This window comes from Rutilus rutilus (genome assembly GCF_951802725.1).
Source record: "Rutilus rutilus genome assembly, chromosome: 19".
NCBI lineage: Eukaryota > Metazoa > Chordata > Actinopteri > Cypriniformes > Leuciscidae > Rutilus > Rutilus rutilus.
Genome location: NC_140232.1, coordinates 23,580,674 through 23,599,628, shown reverse-complemented (window position 1 = coordinate 23,599,628; position 18,955 = coordinate 23,580,674). Strand labels below are relative to the sequence as shown.

Genomic DNA, 18,955 nt, shown 5'->3' with positions numbered 1-18,955 from the left:
AATGTAACTGTCACTGAAGTCGAAATCCCTCTGACTAAAAGGACCCTTGCTTAATACCAAATACGGCATTTTAACAACAACAACTGCCATTATAAAAGACAATAAAAACAAGCACGAGCAAACAATTCAGTCAAACATGCAAAAGCAGCGGTCAAGTAGGCCCTACAGGATTTAAGTTAAATATAGCCTAAATATAAAGTTATGTAACTTAATTTCCCCCGTAACTCTAATTCTCACATCTATTTGCTCTGGACAGACTAACAGATTAATAAGTCCAAAGATTGCCTGTTTGATATACCCAAAATGAATTATATCTCATGTTTCACCACTATCTACATAAGAGCCAGCGGCAAATTCCCGAAGGACTGGCCAAAATGATGCTGTTCTCTGCGGGTACATGAGCGTTGAACGGCTGCTGATTCTAAACAAATTGTGAAATAGGTGCTATGTTTATATATGAGTAACATATCTGAGGTCTAAATAACTACATTCTCGCTTAAAAAAAACTCCCCTGTAGTCAACCCATGAATATGCTAATTAGCTCCGCCCCCACTCACACCAGCTCACAGATTCACTCAGCCAACTTACTGAGGTAAACGCTGCACAATGGTATCGCTCTTTACAATGTCTGACACATAATGGTAATTAATACGATTAGCCTTTTGCTTGACTATGTTATCAGACAGCTAATAATGTGTTGCTAATATTACACAAACCATGTTCCTGTTCGCCATCTCAGAGTCAGGCAGCTGCCTTCTAACAATCATCAGAAACGCTTTGAACAACTCAGAACATCAGTGAAGAAAGGCATATAGTTCATCATAACATCGTAATATACATCATACACCCGATATAATGCTAAATCTACCCAATTTTTCATATTTACAGAAAAATATACCGGGATAAGCTGGCATCTCTTGAGACTCCTCTGCTAGTTCGATGTTAATGATATGCTAAAGCTGTCGTGATTGGTTACAAGGTAGTTTGTGACATCAGAAACACCAGCGATTTCAAACCGTGTTTTTGAGACTGTCTGTTTTAAAAGAGAAAATACTCAGCAATGGTGTTGACTTGTGAATTTGCACATGGTTTGTCTTAAAGAATATTAAAACCACCACTAGACATATAAACAACATTAAAAACTTGATTTTCACCACAGGGGGACATTAAAACTACATTTCGTGATACAACAACAGTAGTATTTGTAAAAAATTGTGGATTTGCTCGGCCGCCATGACAGTCGCCGCAAGCGGAGTGATACAAACGGTAAAACGGTTCCAGTGCTGATACTGGGGGAATATTGCACGACTGGAAAAGGCTCTAAGCCAATCAGATTCGAGAACCAGAAATAGAGAGAGAGTGAAAGAGTGAGAGAGAAAGTAAAATGTCCTCAATTGTCATGGTAAAACAAACAAACAAATAAATACAAATCTTAAAAGGTCATAAAAACAGGTCTCATTTTTTTTATGCATTTCTTATTCTTTCCTTTTGATTTGGGGTAAAAAAAAAAAAAAGAATAAATAAATAAACATTATAACTGTATCCACAAAGTAATAAGCATGATTTTTTTTTTTCCACATTCCCAGTAATGAGAATTAGATGAATTAAATAATTCACTGCATTTCAGTAATGAGAATTTGGATGTAAAAGATTGTTTAATTGTCCTGAAACTAATATCACAAGGCAAGATCTTAATGGCCCTTCATAACAGGCTTCATTTTGTTCATGCAAAATGTAATTTCTTGTTTTTTTTCTTTTTATCTGGGGGTGAAATATGACCTGAACATATCTGCCATGGCTCTATAGATAGCACAGCTCCCTATTGACACTGCCGTTTTGTACTTTGCCCATCATACAGCCAGTGAGGAGAGACAGGTTAACATCACACAGGGGGAGTAAATGGAAAAAGTCTGACTCTTCTGAACCAAAGTCCAACCACACTTCCACTCTACTGTGTGACAGCACTGCCCTCTACAGGACAAGGAGCTTTATGGCAGCCATCATGAATAAACCATGTTCCTCAGACACAAACTGTGATTTATAGGGTTCAAAAAGGCTGAACTTTTAAAAACATAAGGCCGGTTTGACACTCCAACAACCATCTGATTAGCTGTACAACAAAATTGGGACTTTAGGGCTCCTTTAAGAAGCCAAATATCATCTCATAATATATGGCTGATTGTGGTTCCCAATTGAAAATTCATGCTAAATTAGGCTTAATCCAACAAATAGCTTCCTTTTCACTTAAATCAACACAGGCATTCAAATGTTCATCCCTCAAACTCAAGGTCACTGATCAAATTAGATCTATCGATTCCTATGTCTCCACACAAACATGGGTTTTGTCATAACACCCCTCCATTAGAGTCGGGCCAGAGGGAGAGCCACGCTTTAATTCTATCTTCATTCCTCTATAATCACTCCCCCTGTTTGGAGTCTTTCTCTGCGGCGTATATTAAAACAGATCCATCATGTCTGACAGACCTTATGTGATCTCGCAGTCCTCTTCTGTGCTGCTGCTGCTCCTGGGGTTTCACAGAAGAGCAGTCGTTTTATTCGGCTTCAACACTGACAACGGTGGAAATTAGCACATCACAATTCCATAAACAAGAACCTCTCACTCTGTGTTAGACAGCAGAAAATGAATTAGCCAGGCTAATTAGTGAATAACATTGGGGTACAAGCAAGATCAAAAATTAACTCTCACCAAGCATTTGGCTTTCGGAAGTAAATAATTGGGTATCTTTATGGATTGTAGTTCCTGAGGTATCTTTATGAGGATCTACAACATAATAAATGCATCGAGACAAATTATAATAATAATACTTATGTAAGTGAAGCACGTGATTCAAAACCAAGACATACTGTTTACTTAAGAAAACATTGTTCGTGACTTTTGCATCTTCTAATAATCAGTTTTTTCTAGGTCTGAAAACATTTTCTCCCCAGAACCCTATGTGGCAAATAGGAATGCACTGAAAATTTGGCTGCCGAAAATTCGTCCATGCGAACGCTCCATTTATGTACCGATCATGCTCATCGGAAAAACAAAGTCTGCTCAAATAATAATAGCTTTGTAGGACTATACATTATTTGGATAATTGGTCAAAAAATGTATTCTGTTGCATAGAACTGAATAAAGAATAATATATTGATATTTAAAATGAATATTTTCTTTCCAATTTTAGTGTTACTTTCAATAAAAGTGTGTTTATTTTATTTTATTTGCTTGTATTTTTTTTTTTATTCAGTATCATTAAAATTGTTACATTTCATTAAAAAGTTTAATATTAATACAATTATACAAAAAAATCTCATTTAAAATAAGAAATTTAAAAAAATGAAAAAGCATTTTCCGTTTTGGTTTCAGCCAAGCTGAGGTAAAGCATTAAAGCAAAGCAGAATTTTCAGAATCCATTACTCCAGTGTCACATGATCCTTCAGAAATCATTCTAATATGCAACTTATGTGCCCAAGTAACATTTATTAGTATTATCATTGTTGAAAACAGTTGTGCTGATTAATATACGGATTAAAATAAGGATTCATTGATGAATAGTAAGTTCAATATTATGAATATTCAATATTCTTTGTCAACTCAGGTTTAATCTAGAGTTCGAGATTAACTCTGAACTGAAGCGCATGCTCCTGAAAGTGTGACCTGTGCAGCAAACAGCCAATCACACGGAACATGGAGAGCATTAACATCTGATTTACTTCTGGTGAGAGAGCCGGCACAATTCAATCTTCTGCTGAAAATTAAGAGATTGTGATGAAAAAATACCAAGAATTTGAATGCATTTACAAGTCAGGAATAAACTGCTGCTGCGGCGAAAGTTTGAGAAGGCAGCTGAAAGAAAATACCTGACTATATTAATGCAAGTGAATCAACTGAATTTAAATCATTTATATAGGTTCAAAAAGAGTTTAGTTTAAAAGCTTTATACTGTATATATTGAAGCTTGTATTTATATGTATATTTATATTAATTTAAATGCAGCGTTTAACATTAATTGTCCATTCATTTAATCATTATGAATATATTATATGAATTATACATAATTGTAATCCATATAAAATAAATAATTGGCAACAAATATGTCTCCAAACTTGTATCACTAGAAACTGCTTTAATTTGTAGTGAGAGATACAGCGGGAGTGCCAGTGGCTTTATTGCATCAGATATATGTCACTTTGCTCACAGCTGGTCCAGTTTGGGTTTGCGATCTCTAAACCAGAACAAAATCTGCTTTGCAGGTTAGCCATGTAGCGTAAGTTACCATGGTGATTAACACCACTAAAAAGCCAAAGTTTGCTCAAACTTATCTCATACTTACCTGTGTAGCAACTGAAACCGGTTTCATGGAACAGGTCTGAATGATTTATTAGAAGATTTTTATAATGTTATCTAGTAAATCACAAATGACTAGAAGAGTCATTAAAATTCGTACATTAAAAAGAGTGGGAAAACTGAATTTATCCTTGTTAAAAAAAATATTACAGTTTTGTGGTGGGCAAATTCTCTTGATTTGCTTGCCACAAGCAGCTGTGCCAAAAACAGGGCAATGCAATCGTGAACCGTTGATTGCATAACAAAAAAAAATCCAAATGGTTGACAGGAAGGCAAGAGGGAGACAATTTTCAATTCAATATGCAGAGCCACACAGCTGTTTGGGGAGAAATAGCAACATGTAATAAAACACAAAGGCACAGTGGGTAGCTGGAAATGGAGCATGCTGCAGACATTAACTATGATCTCCATGGTCTGTGACTCAGAGTGGACATTTTCAAGAACTTTTATTTCCACTCGGTGGATCTAAGAGCCCATAATGGAAGATTTAAGTGAATTACAGTGGTGCCAGGCATGCAGACAGAAGTGTGTGTGTGCATGTGGTCCTCTGGACAGCTGGACAGTAAATTCACAGCTTCAGATGGGCCTTTATTGTGCTTGATGGACGTGTTCTGGCCTCTCTCAGCATCTCCAATAAACTCTGCTGGGTTTGGTTTGAGTGTGATGTGCACTGCCAGCACTCTCAAATCTGAGAGTTTCAGCACAACTTAGAAGTTGAGCTGTGACAAAGAGCCTGTTCATAAATGTGCACCCAGGGTCAGTATGACTGCTATCATTACTGCAAAAGATTTGTTTTAGGTTTTTTTAAATGCATTGCCTCAAAGACATAATGGAAAGTCTGGGGGTGGGGGGTGTAAGTACACCCAAATAATTTATAAAGATGGTGCACTCATATTATTATGAATGGGAGAAAGTGCAAAGCACAATATGGCAGAATTAGTCCCACCTTCTAAATAAAAGCTTATAAAATTTGTAAAATCATCACGTCACTGCAGCTGCCTTTAGAAGCTCCGACTGCTACAGAAAGTCAGTATTCTGAGACGCGTGCTTGTAGGCGTCCGACAGAGGCAGACCAACGCCGACAGTCAACAGATTACAGAACGACACTTCTCAGACATTCAAACCCCAATTCACCATTTTCATTTGGCGAAAACAAGCTTAGAGAGATGCCAACAGACTCTGACTGATCCAACAAAACCACAATGATGTGTCTGTTGCTGTCTGTTGGTGCAGTGTGAATTGGCCTTATGACTGCACGAGTGCACGTGTGCATTGGCTGGTCCAGCCTGAAAAATGCAGTTGTTTGTCATGGTTTGAGCATTTAGAAACAAAATCTAATGAGAGAGTTGTTGTCAGATTTCATTGGTGATTGCAAATATGAAATTAATCGTAACCTTGGTGAACAGCTCTGAAGAATTTGATGTTTCCCCGTTCAAACTAAGAGATAAAATCTGTACTTGCATGACTGAAATAGCAGCCTGAGAGGGATTTCAAAGATGGCAGGAGAGTGAAATGACCTTCCCTAAAGGACCTTTGGTACACCTAACCACTAAAACAAGGCTCAATAAACACTTTTAATGCAGGTTAAATCGCAACCAGTAAGTGACGACAAGTGCCGCTAGGAGTGAGTCATTCCCTCAAATGATTTGTTCAAAAATACTGGTTCATTTTTGAACCTACACCGGACACGACCGTTGATACATCGCATCGTGTAGCAACAGCTAGAAGCTTTCTACACTGGATGTGACAAAGCAACCATAGCAAATCAATTTTGTCCTTCCTATGAGAGGTATCGCGAATGCTTGGAGTACGTCATAAATAGAACGAGGCATCAGTTTACATCGTGTCCCGTCGTGCAGCAACTAGTGTAGACAACATCACTGATTATAATGGAGTCTAAGGCTGCGTTCACACTGCAGGGCTTAATGCTCAATTTCGATTTTTTTGCAAGGCCGTTCACATTTCCAATTAAATGCGACCTTTTGTGATCTCCTGTGTGAACATGAACGTGAAATGACCCAGAAGTGACCCGCATGCGCAGAAGAGTACTTAACGGTCATCAACGACGTCACTTGTTGTTTGCGGAAGTAGCTAAACATGGATGTCAACAGTGGAGCTCGTTTAGCGATATTAAAGTTATTTTCCCAACAGAGCCAGCACAATTACAATCTTCTCGTTTTAAGAAGAAAATTAAAAAGAAGGAGGAGAGCAAGGTTTTTAGCCATGGCGTTTTGTGGAGCAGTGGTAGCAACGTCGGTGGGATACTGATGTGAGTGGCTTCACTAATACAGAATTCATCAGTAACTTCCGAATGACCAGAACCAGGTTGTTTATCTTCTCATTCCCGCCTACTTCAACGCAGAATAATGACGTTTGTCGCGTATCAATGACATGCGGATCGGATACATGCGACCTGGCCGTTCAGACTGAAGTCGCATTTCAAAAGATCGGATACGTATCGGATTTGGACCACATACCCAAGTGGCCTGGGTCGCATTTGAAAAGATCGGATCTGTGTCGTTCAGACTGTCATGAAAAGATCAGATACAGGTCGAATAGGGGCATCGGAATTGGGTCGTTTCAGCCTGCAGTGTGAACGTAGCCTTAATTGTCTTTTGTCGCATTGCATTGTGCCGCTCGCATCCAGTGTAGACAAAGTGTAACTGTCTCTATGAGTGAGTCACTGAATCATTTACTCAACTGATTTGATTTCATTGATGAAGTTAAAACAGATAAAGAAACTGGCAATATTGTGTCTAAAAATATATAATAAGCCTTTTTATTTTTTTATTTTTTTACTATATAGTTATTACACCTTTTTATGTTTTACACATTTTCTGTGGGAAAGGACAGTGCAAGAAAAAATCTAAACTGGTCCTTTTTGTTGAGCCCAGACTTACTGGCCCTTGATTCTGTAAATATTTCCTCTACAGAGTAAGACAACAAGATTGACACTGGACAAAAGCTAGACAGGGGCCTAAGAGCAGCTTCCTACTCAACAAGTATACTGGGAACCAAGTCTAAAACTGATTTATTGTACAGATGCACAGCTCAAGCTACTGTAATTCTGCAATTAATGTGCTCATTCTGAGCTGTTACTTTAAAGAGGTTACATCTCTACATGGAATAGGGCAAGAAGATAACACGACTTCAGAATGAATAGCACCCTTTGTTAAGCATGAAAAGGTTTTGCATCATGAAATAACACTAAATACCATCATTCAGTGCGAAATGAGTCACCCTACCTCATTGAAAAGCACTCGACTGCTCTGACCTGACGTGCCACTGAGAGAGTGTGAGCTGCTCTTCCATGTGCGGCCGAAGAAGTGCTGGTGACCCGAGTCAAACAGGGTCACGCGCAGCTGATACTGGAGTGATTGTGGCAACTCTGACTGTTGACATAACAACCACAAGAAGAAAAGGAGAAAAAAGGAGAAAATATCAATCTCTGTAATCAAGAACATACGTATACAGTATAATGGTTCTTTGTTTTGTTTTTTTTATTCAGTTCAATTGAAACTTGTTTTTTGTGTAGGTAACATGCCATTTCAAGCAGTTTCCTGCAGTTTAACATTAATCTAAAACTAAACATTATAATATATATATAAACTGAATCATGACGTTCACTCGTGCGTTTTTACTGGGGCATGTGACGTTACAGTAAAATCTCACGAGTTTTAACAAACTCCTATATATATTTCGCAGTAAATTCATTTAGATTGATAATAACGGGTAAAAAGGCTAATACATTTTATTTCTATTATTCTATTTTCCACAATGTCAAAGAAACGCTGCTTAACCCAAAATACAAGCTCAGGCAAGCTCATAGACAGAGAATACTCCAGTTGCAGGGAACACTTTTTTAGTAGGCTAAGAAGAAGCAAATATATTCATTAAGTATAACGAGGTTGGGTTCCTTCAACTGTCCATCCTATTAAAAACGGCTAGGCTATATAAGATAATTGTAAAAAAAAAAAAAAAAAGTGTATTGTATTTCGCCATATTTTATAGTGTTAACATATTCAAGCACAAATGAGAACCGTTTCGAGGGGGATGCTAGGTGTGCGAAAAAACAATTAGGTTTCTTCAAGCGTCATGGAGATGTTGCCGCAGTTCTTCTGGATTTAGTCTGTCTCAGTTTTTTCTGTTTCTTCATGTGCATTCAAAAATCTCACTGGATTATTACAATTACTGGCAAAATGAATGTTTGTAAATGTTAACTGATATTTCCTACTGACACACTACAGCAAAAGATATACATAACTTGCTTAAAACCATTTTTTGGGGTGAAAATATTAACGTGCCTAAGACTTTTACACAGTAGTGTATATATATATAAATTATACAATATAATATTTATTATTAAGAAATTATAAATAAATAATAATTATAAATGAATCATATTTATTTTATTTTATATATAATATAATATAATATTATATTATATTATATTATATTATATAGTGTAATATATTAGTTTTTATATACATTATGAACTAGGAATTATAAATTAAAATGTCTGAAAGTGTGATCAAAGTTTTGATGGGCTTAAAGGGATAGTTCACCCAAAAATTTAAATTCTGTCATTATTTATCTAAAGTTACCCTCAAGTCAAGTTGTTCTAAACCCGCATGAGTTTCTTTCTTCTGCTGAACACAAAAGAAGATATTTTAAAGAAAGCAGGTAACTGTTAACCATGCAGTTTCTGGTCCACATTGACTTCCATAGTATTTTTTTTTTTCTATAACGTTACTATGGAAGTCAATGGGGACCAGCAACCATTTTTACATTTACTTCAAATCAGTTCACATTTACTTCAGTTACTTCAAATTATCGTCCTTTATGTTCAACAGAAGAAAGAACTGAATGCAGGTGCAGGTTTGGAACAACTTGAGGATGAGTAAATGCTGACAGAATTTACATTTTGGGGTGAACTGTGCCTTTAAGAATGCCTCTGGAAATTGAATATTTGCACTTTAAAATATGCTGCTTAAAATCTGAAAAATATGAGAAATTATGACTAGTAACATGATCTAACAATACATCTTAACTTTTACATAACGTTTTATCTGAATGAAACCCCCACCTGTCTTATGTGAAGTCCATCGATCTGTTTGAAGAGCAGCTGTAGACCTTGAGAAGATCCTGGAGCTTGTCTGGCGGTTTGACTGTGAGGTGGGATCACTCGGTTTCTCTCGAAAGCCTTTTTCCAGTCAGACATGTGCGAAGTTTCTTCACTAACAGTTACTAAAAATCTACGTTACCAGGGAACGTTTCTTTAGAGGCTGTCGGTCAGTGAACAAACATCCCTGAAAACGTCTAAAAGCTTCAGGGGTCGTTAAATCATCCCGGCAGTTGAAGTGGAGCACTTGTTAAACCTAATTCAAATCAAACGCGAAATATTGACAAAATTCGACGCTCAATGACACAGAGACACTTTTTGTAGCAGTTTGACTCAGTCTCTTTCTTTTCTCCTGCTAACGCTTAAAACGCATGTCATTTGGCTAATTTTACAGAATGAATAACTTGTGACATTTGTTACACACGCTCTACACACTGTTATTTTCATAATCATAATACATCATAAAAATACTGGGCTTAGCTAACGTTATTTGTCAGGAAGGGATTCTCTGTGAAGTGGTTGCCATAGCGTCTGTCAGCCGTTGCCAGGGTGAATTAAAGAGCGGTTTGGCGCTTTTCTGCACGAGAGAAGTGCGAGGATTGCCGCATATTGCCACCGTGTGGCTCGGTGGTGAATCAAAGCTCTGACTTATTTCGAGATACCAGGCAGGCCATCCCTTTGGAAATTTGTATGCTTTCCTCAGAAACAATAATAGTGGCTCAATGGTTTCTGTTTGCCCTGAATCCACTGTGGTTGGTTTCTCTGTACAAAAATCCAATTGCAAAATCAGGTCTTTATTTTTGAACATTGTTACCTCATTTCCATCCATTATGGGAACAACATTTTTGATGATATTAAGAGGGCATAGCCCATGTTTGGTCACTTCCTCAGAAATAGCTAGTTAAATAGCTAGAAATATCTTATAAAATTGTTTACAGATTTTATCCTGTCAAGCATTTTTTTATTTTATTTTTTGCAGAAATTTGGAAGGTACATTGATACATCCTGTTGTGAAGTTTCTTCTGAAACTGTAGGCCATATGTTTTGGGAGTGTCCTTTTGCTCAGTCTTTCTGGAGTTGTCCAAAACGTGATCGTGTAGACACATTCTTTTGGGGTTTTAATGACAAGAATCGAATCATAGCACGGTTTTGTATAAACCTTATTTTATTTATTTGAAAGTTTTATATTTATAAATGTAAATATACAAAAAGTAAACCCCACTTTAACATCAAACAAAAATGTAATTTGTATTTAAATACAATCACAATGTCTGTTAACTAAGAAAGCTATCAAACATTTTTTTTTAAAACATCTATAATTTGTAGCATGTTTAAATTTCTTTCATAATATGCTCTTATTGATTTCTGTGCCTGGTGCTGATGGCATGCTGGCTGAATTCATGACAATAACATGAGATACAAATAGATTCAAAAATAAATGCAATCAAATATCTACAGAATATATAATTACAAATATTTGTCAATTTACAAATATTTACAGGCACAGATAACTTCACTCCATCCAGGTAGCCTGTTTAAATCTTTTTTTTTTTAAACCTAACAGCCTAACAACCCAAGCTAAAGCCCACCTTACTCTTCAACAGCACTTTTTAACAGGTCGTGCTAGAGATTTGTCAGTCATTAGGCCTATAATTACAAATGTAAGATTCATACACTTGGTCATTTGCATATTGGTGAGTTAGTTATTCATTTTGAATTAGCGTATAGATAATCATTTAATGTATTAACAATTGTTTTCCAGTGACAATGGTCAATACTCTTTGTAATGAATACAAAACTGTTAATGTGTTAAATCATAGGTGTTTCTGAACACAAGCTTAAGTTATTAATGCAGTTATATGATCTGAAAATATGATCAAGACCAAACATACAACATTGTCATACCCATTACCATGCCAATCACTCCGAGAGTTGTCATGACAGAAATACATTTATGTATTTAGGTTGATTCAGTGATAAACAGTAAAAACCTGTTCATTTCGATGTTACATTTTTAAGTTGCAATTTATTTCAGTAGTTCATAGTAATTCAGATTAATGTCTGATACCAGTTTAACATTATGGATTCACTCCATCCATTAGCAAGGTTTTGTTCCAACTTAGTACTGTTTCTTGCTCCAATCACTGGAGTTCAGGCTTGAAAATGTCTTGACAATTTGTGTGGAAGTAAGACTGAAAACTGCAGTCATTTCTGGGTTGTTCAGATTATTATAGCTTGTTCCTCTAAGCTGTCTGACTCAACATTTATCCTGTCTGAAAATAAAGCGAAGGAAAGTATTACTTTTCATAGCTTGCACAAACATGAAGAATGTGTGTCTTGCATGGGTTTCCACAGTCAAACCACAGGAGACCATAATAACAATCACATGATAATACACATAATTAAAATCTAACATTTTATTTATGCCATTAAAGATTCTCAACATGTAAGCTGATTAACTGTATAGCTCCCTTTACCCTGTAGTTTTACCTGTTTAAATTGCTCATTTATTTAAATCATTCATTGATTCATTAATCGATTTTATATTAATCAATATTAATCAATCAAATATATTAGTAAATTTTATATTACAAAGCAATAAATTATCAATACCTGTATCCTTGTGTGAACAGAATGAGTTAAAATGTATAATAAAATAGGCTATAATGTTATAATCTCACACATCACCATTTTTTTTTAATGCATCAATATATATACATTTATATTTATAATGTAAAATGTCTCATATGCCACTACACTACAAAATATCTGAAACAAAGTGAGAAAAGTTTACCTTATTTAGGTGTTTTCTTCTTCTGAATATGTTTAATTGTAAAAACACTTCCTGTAATTATTATTATTAAAGGAACTATAACACTGATAGCAATGGCTGTTGAAGCAGTCGGGGGATTTCCACATTCACTGTCAGATGATTGAGTTCCTGGATTTGTTTCAGTAAGTCCTATGGCATCACATCTGTGAATGATATCCAGGATCAGATTAGTCAAAAATGGATAACAGCACATACAAGCAGTTTAAGGGAGTACTTACTTTGTGTGTGGTAAACAGGATGAGAAAGATCCATTTGAATATGTGTCACCTGTACAGTCAGCACACACAGTATCTGTGGAGCCAGTACCTGTAGAGAATGTCAACATAAAGCCACTACAGTGTATAATTTGCTTAACTTTTTTTCTGTTTTGCAGATACCAATAATCAGTGTTGCGCTTTGCTCATATACATTTATATCATAGGTTTTTATAATTTACCTGATTGTTTGATATATTGTCCAGGTCTGCATTCAGAGTGTTGCACAGCAAAAATGCAGCTGATTTTATTTTTTTCAGTGCAGTAGAATCTTTCCAGTGGCCCACAAACAGTATCTGACGACTGAGTACATGCTTTATTCAATCTTAAACCTCGGTCTAGGATGGAAATGAGTAAGTAGAAACAATAAAGCACTGAGTTACGTACACTTACACTATATTATTTTGAGGATCTTATATTTTTTAGTTTTCCTAGACCAACTAACTTGCAACTACTCAACTATTTGCATTAAAGGTACAATATGCAATAATTTTCTGCCTCTAGAGGGCACTACATTCCAAACAACAACAACGGCGTAGCTTGATGACGATGTGAAGGAGCGTGGAATGATGGGAACTGTCGTTTTAAACTCCACCGTGGATGTAAATCAGTCAGACGGGAATCGAAAAATCATGTTCATGGATGTGTTTAAGTTTTATTTTTATAATGACATGCTTTTTGTGGCGAGGGGGGCGTGGTTCAGCGCGGTCTGTAATGGGAGAGAGAAGAGACGAGCGTCCCGCAAGTAGGTCAAGTGCAAATGACGAACACCTGTGTCTTATTGCAGTGATCGGCGTGGAGAGACCGCTTATAAGCCGCGCGCTGGAACGAGAGAGAGACTGAAGAGAAAATTGGACGCAGAGAAAGAAAACTGGTGGATCCGAGCTCTCATTTTTGAATTGTTTTGTGCCGTCGCGGTTGCCACGGTGAATGCGCGTTGTGTGCGACTTTTGTTTGTTTTGTTTTATTTTAATAAAGTACGAGTCCCAGTCACGCCGATCCCTGTCTTCTTCCTTCCTGACTCTTGAACCTCATCACACTTTTATTTCATTAAAATGAATTAACCACAAGAAAAGTAAGGTTTAATACTAAATTGGTTATCATAGATGTTACTGTATGTCGAATTCATTGTTGTGATAACGCGGCGCAGTTTTGCGTGTTCTAAACAATTGTTGTAAAAGTACATTCGAACATACCCACATCATTTGCCAAAATACTGATTAATCTTTATGTATAACACATGCTATATTTATTTACATGGCCATAAACACCAGACATGATAAACAATGTCAATAAACTAAACACAAATCTAAAGCAATAATACTTCCCTTACATAAACATAACTATTACCGAACGCTACATTTGGAAAATATAAAATTAAGCATGCTTTGTCGACAGAACCAGCTGCAGTCGGTAAAGAATAATTGTGTTCCATAACGACTGCACGAAACAAGCTAACGTTTGTTGCTTGATAGACGCTACAACTACAACTTCCGCATTTGTCCAGGACTCCACGCAGTACGAGCGGAAACCGAGGGTAACGCGGATATGACGCAATTGACTGGCGACTCCCAGCTCCCCCCTGCTCAAACGCCCCGTTTCCTTGGTTAAAACATTTGGGATATTGTAAGTAATCAACTTAACAAAATATATAACACTGGCCTTGAGATTATGGGATATTTTAATGCAAAATTCTTACATATTGTACCTTTAAAGGTGCCATGTGTAAGAATTGAGGTAAAAATATCCAAAAAATGAGCTACACGCATCAAAAGAATGAGAAGAAATAAGGGCGATGATGTCATAAAAAAATGACAAGTTATAGTGCTGCAGAGATATCAACCTGAATTAGCATGCTAAATTACTAGCCACAGCCCGACAGGTGTCATACCAGTTTCGGCCATGGGAGGCGGTATGCGGGCAACATAACCACCAGTCAAACAGCAATACATGAATAACTTGCACGGCTTGTGGGCGTACTTGAACCTGATGTCAATCGTGTGGAAAGTACAGCCCACTACTACATTTCAGTTCAGGGAAGAGAGCGGAAGAATGGCTGAAGCCCTTAGCTAGTAGAGATGATCGGTTCACGTGCGCTAGGGATCTGTCGTGTAACATTTACAAGCGCCAAAACGGTATTTATTGTTTGAATTGCGTAATAAAATTGACAGAATCTGAGAGCTGAGATTTTTTTATATCATAACTAACCTGCTCTGTCTAGTCTGTTGGTCTCCGTGTCCTCTTTGCTTCGCGATTTTTCTGTGCGTGAGAAAATTGATGTGTGGCGTGTGAAAAGTTGAAAAGTGTCTGGCGTGTGTCTCACGGTGAATGCGTGAGAGTTGGCAGCTCTGCGCTAGCTTGGTCAACATCAGCGAATGCTGTCTGTCAAATTAATGTAATTCAAACTAACAATAAAAATGTAATATGAACAAAACGAATATGAACATATTCACTGGTAAAGGTGAAGGGGAGTAGCTTGAAGATGTCATATTTCAAAATCACTTGACATCAACCAACGTTCCTCTGGAGTCAAAACGTCCTCTATTAGGAGTTGGCTCGGCTTCGGCTATGGCTCTAGGGTCGTTGTGAAGGTAGGGGCGGAGCATAGAGACTATGCCGTTTCTCGGTTGTTACTCTAGACTAGACCAACTCACTTTCTGGAGGTATACTGCCCCCATCTGGTATGGAATGTGGAGTATGAATTGATTTTTTGGCGGACATTACACAAGGCACCTTTAACAGACATAATTTTTCACCATCAATGTTAATTTAGATGAACAGGTATATAAATTTGAAACACTCACTTGCATTGCATACAGAACAGGGAAAGCATTTCATGAGGCCATTTGGTTCATCAATGAAAGTTAATGGAGGGCATGGAAGACAAGTTGTGCTGATTTCATCTGTGCAGTGCCAAAGAACACAATTTCCTAGCAACACAAAAAAAATAGTTTGTGTGATTTCTAGCTGAACATTATTTTTATTACTGTTTTGAAATATGAGTATTAGAAAAGCACGTTATAATTAAAAAATGTTAAACCAAACAAATGATTACATTTACTGAAGTAATATATTTTCACAAATAATAATAATTAAAAAAAATACTGATTTAAAAAATATCGGAAATTTTATAAAATAAATTTTATGAAATAATGGGAACGAGCATTGCATCAGAGATTTTCTCTGTACGGTATGGGGAAACTCTGTTTTCACCGAATATTGAAGCCTGATTGGTTCACGTCTGAGAGGCCTTTTTCAGCCCGCCAGAATGGACGGGGCCGACTGCCTAAGTTGCACAGAAACAGCCATCTATAGTCAGATTTTCTCAACTGAACTGCAATAGTGTATAGCGCATATGTGCAGTAACACGCCATGATACGCAATACTCATTCCCATTATTTCAGGGAACCTAGTTTACGTTAGTAACCGGAGAACATGTTCATGACTCCGGGGAGGCTTGGAGCCTCCAGTCGAGAAGCCACAGGTGGAGGCTCCTCAACTCGGGTTGGGGATGCCAGATTGACCCTTTCGCTTGGGAAGTTGGGAAAGGAGGTCCCTTCTCAGAGGGATCGGTCACAGTGCTGCAGACAGAAGCTGGACCATTCCCGGGTGGTGCCACGAGTCAGACAGAGCATCTGCCTTTCCTGATTCGGCTGATGACCTATGGGAGCGGTGCTACCGAAGGGAAGGCATAGAGGCGCAAAGGGGGCCAATGCTTCGTTTTTCTTTGAAAAGAATATTGGCCAGTGGGTATTCTCTTCCGACGTGAAGAGATCCACTTCCACCAGGCCGAAATTGCTCCAAATCATGCGGACCGTCAGGGGGTGTGTAACAGGCCCAAGGGAACTACTGAGGAGGCTGCTGTCATGAGGCTCAGTAGCTTCAAGAAAGCTTCCCAAGCTTTCTAAATGGTTGAGGAGCAGAGATCTGTGAGCTCACAGTTCCTCCTTCCATTGGGCTAAGAGCAGTTAATTGTCGAGGTAATTCAGGACGCAAACTCCCCTTAGTCTCAGTGGGGAGAGAGCTGCATCCACACATTTCTTAAAGGTGCGTGGAGCCAGAGACAGTCCAAATGGTGGGACTATATATTGATAAGCCACCCCGTTTAAACGCGAATCTCAAGAACAGTCTTTGATGGGGGTCTATCTGGATATGAAAGTATGTGTCCTTCAGATCCACCAATAAAAACCAATCCCCTGAGCATATCTGAGAGAGGATTTGTTTCAAAGTTAGGATCCTGAACGGCTGTCTTATTAGAGTGCGGTTCAGAGATCTCATGTCGAGGATCCTTATTGGGGACGAAGAAGTTGTGGCTGTAAAAGTCTGACTTGCTGTGTGCTGCGGGAACCTTTTCTATTGCACCCTTTTCTAGCAGAACCTGTTCTTCGGCTCAGAGGACATGAGAGTTGGCGTCCGAGACCGAAGTGTAAATCACTTTTTGCGAGCGAATTGGAGCGAGTAAACCCATTTTATTATCTCTAAAACCCAATTCGACATGCCCGGAATGGCTTCCCAAGCCTGGCTTTGGGCGGCAAGGGGTTGGAGAGCCGCAGATGGCAGCCTGCCGCACTTTGAAATGCTCTTTTTGTGAAGGTGTTTATTTTTTATTTGAATCGCAATAACACGGGAGCACCGACTGCGAGAACCACTCATCGAGGCAGCTGCGGTCGGGCTGTTCCGGACCCGAGAAGTCTAAGCCCAGCTCAGTTACTTGGTGAGTCCTGCTGAAGTCTCGCTGAGTCCGTCTCTCTAGGCGCCGGGTGGGAATCATCGTTGGAGTTCACCCAGTCCTCAGTGTCAGATGCCGCTAGAGTCATCGAGTCATCACAAGATGTGTCTTCGCGCTGAAGGATAATAAATCTGACTATATGGCCGTTTCTGTGCGACTTAATCAGGCAGTCGGCCCCGCCCATTCTGACAGGCTGAAAGGCCATTTGTCTGTGAAATTCACAGACATAAACAGGCTTCAGTATTCTGAGAAAACTGAGTTTCCCCATAGCGTACAGAGAAAATCTCAGACGCAATGCGAGTGAACCGTATTGACAAGGAAATAAAGTTATGATAACTTGCAGTCTTACCAGGGGCACACATGGGGCAGCATTGCTTGTTTATCTCATATTCAGCATGAGCACATCGACAAAAACAATGTTCAAAGTTAAGAGGAATAATAATTGTAAGAATAGTAATCCTTAAAGTGAACATGGTCACAGTCTAGATCTAACTCTGTTCAGTTAATGTGAGCAGTGAGCAAACATTTCTCACATGTCATTGGTATTGTTTTGTTTTGAGCACAAACTTCAGACGCTTCCAATGCTGTGGTGTTAGTTGCATGGTCTGATGTGTGTCAGAACAGTAAACAGTATGGAGTAGATTATAGATCAAAACTGAGAGACTAGGCGACAGCATTTCAAGACTCTTCAAGACTGTATTTCCATAGCTTCTTGCAGACATGCATTCTTTGGAAGACAAACTGAAGCAGAAAAAGCAGAAAAAGGATTAGCTCATTGTAAACCAATACATTTGGGTGTTTCCTCAACTAAGGGCACTTTTGGCTTGCAGATTTAGGAAATAAATGGGAAAAAACATCACACTCTGACAGGTTTTCTTAAGTGTAACAATGTCCAACAATAGATATACATGCATCACACAATAATTCTGTAGTTTTTATAATTTCTCTGAAACATCTCAAACATTTCAACCCCAGCGTCATTTCTACCAAATAATACATGTTGTGTTTTATAGCATTCTATGAAAATGATGGTCGCGAAAATTAGGCCTACATTTTAAACATTTTTGTGGATAAATACTGGAATGGAATAAATAACCATGTAATTATTCATATTTTTTTAGAATGGATTTTCATAAAAGTCTAAATCTGAGACAAGGGTATAAAATAATCCAATCTATAAATACAATTCAAGAAAATGCCCCATGGACATATAGTGTTTTATGAATTTAGTGTTTTCATATTGTTCATAGCATTTATGAACCATGCATGCAAGTAAAATATATTCATGTAAAATGTTTAAGCCAATGAAAACAAGCCAAGCAACAACTTGTGAGGAGGAAATCATTACTTTCACTTTAACCTTTATATAGGCCTGTTGATATTTGTTAATTGCCTTCAAATTCCGGACAACAGTTTTCGTGATAATGTTATTAAAAAGCTTCAGGTCACGTGGTTTCCCCATTAACAAAATACTATAAAACGATAAGACTTACCAGCGGGGATTATAATATTTTTTTCTTTCACAAAGCATTCACGGATATGGTTGATCGTCTCAGAGTCTATACTAAATGAAGCGTTTTTTCAGTTCTGCATTCCTATGTGCGGTCAGATGACATTTGAAATACGGATCTTAAAGCTTTAGATCTTAAAGTGACAGCCACATTTA

The 18,955-nt window shown here is 37.7% G+C and overlaps 1 protein-coding gene and 1 long non-coding RNA gene across 3 annotated transcripts in view; both read right to left on the bottom strand.

The window, feature by feature from the left end:
- Positions 1–10,024, bottom strand: part of nphp4 (nephronophthisis 4) — a 159,493-nt gene extending 149,469 nt beyond the window's left edge. Inside the window, exons 1-2 of one of the 2 annotated variants that reach the window (XM_084388738.1) lie at positions 9,438–10,024; positions 7,597–7,743 (exon numbers count right to left, since the gene is read on the bottom strand). In XM_084388738.1, the coding sequence (XP_084244864.1) occupies positions 7,597–7,743; positions 9,438–9,572 (282 nt within the window). In that variant the 5' untranslated portion in view covers positions 9,573–10,024. The remainder of the gene's footprint in view (positions 1–7,596; positions 7,744–9,437) is intronic. The other variant, XM_084388739.1, reaches the window with a different exon arrangement.
- Positions 10,025–10,624: 600 nt separating this feature from the next.
- Positions 10,625–18,892, bottom strand: LOC311277985. Its single transcript, XR_014625364.1, has 7 exons — positions 18,783–18,892; positions 17,639–18,030; positions 15,365–15,490; positions 12,743–12,898; positions 12,525–12,612; positions 12,268–12,449; positions 10,625–11,746 (listed from the first exon to the last, which is right to left on the bottom strand). It is a non-coding gene; the product is annotated as an uncharacterized lncRNA (long non-coding RNA).
- Between the last annotated feature and the right edge of the window lie 63 nt (positions 18,893–18,955).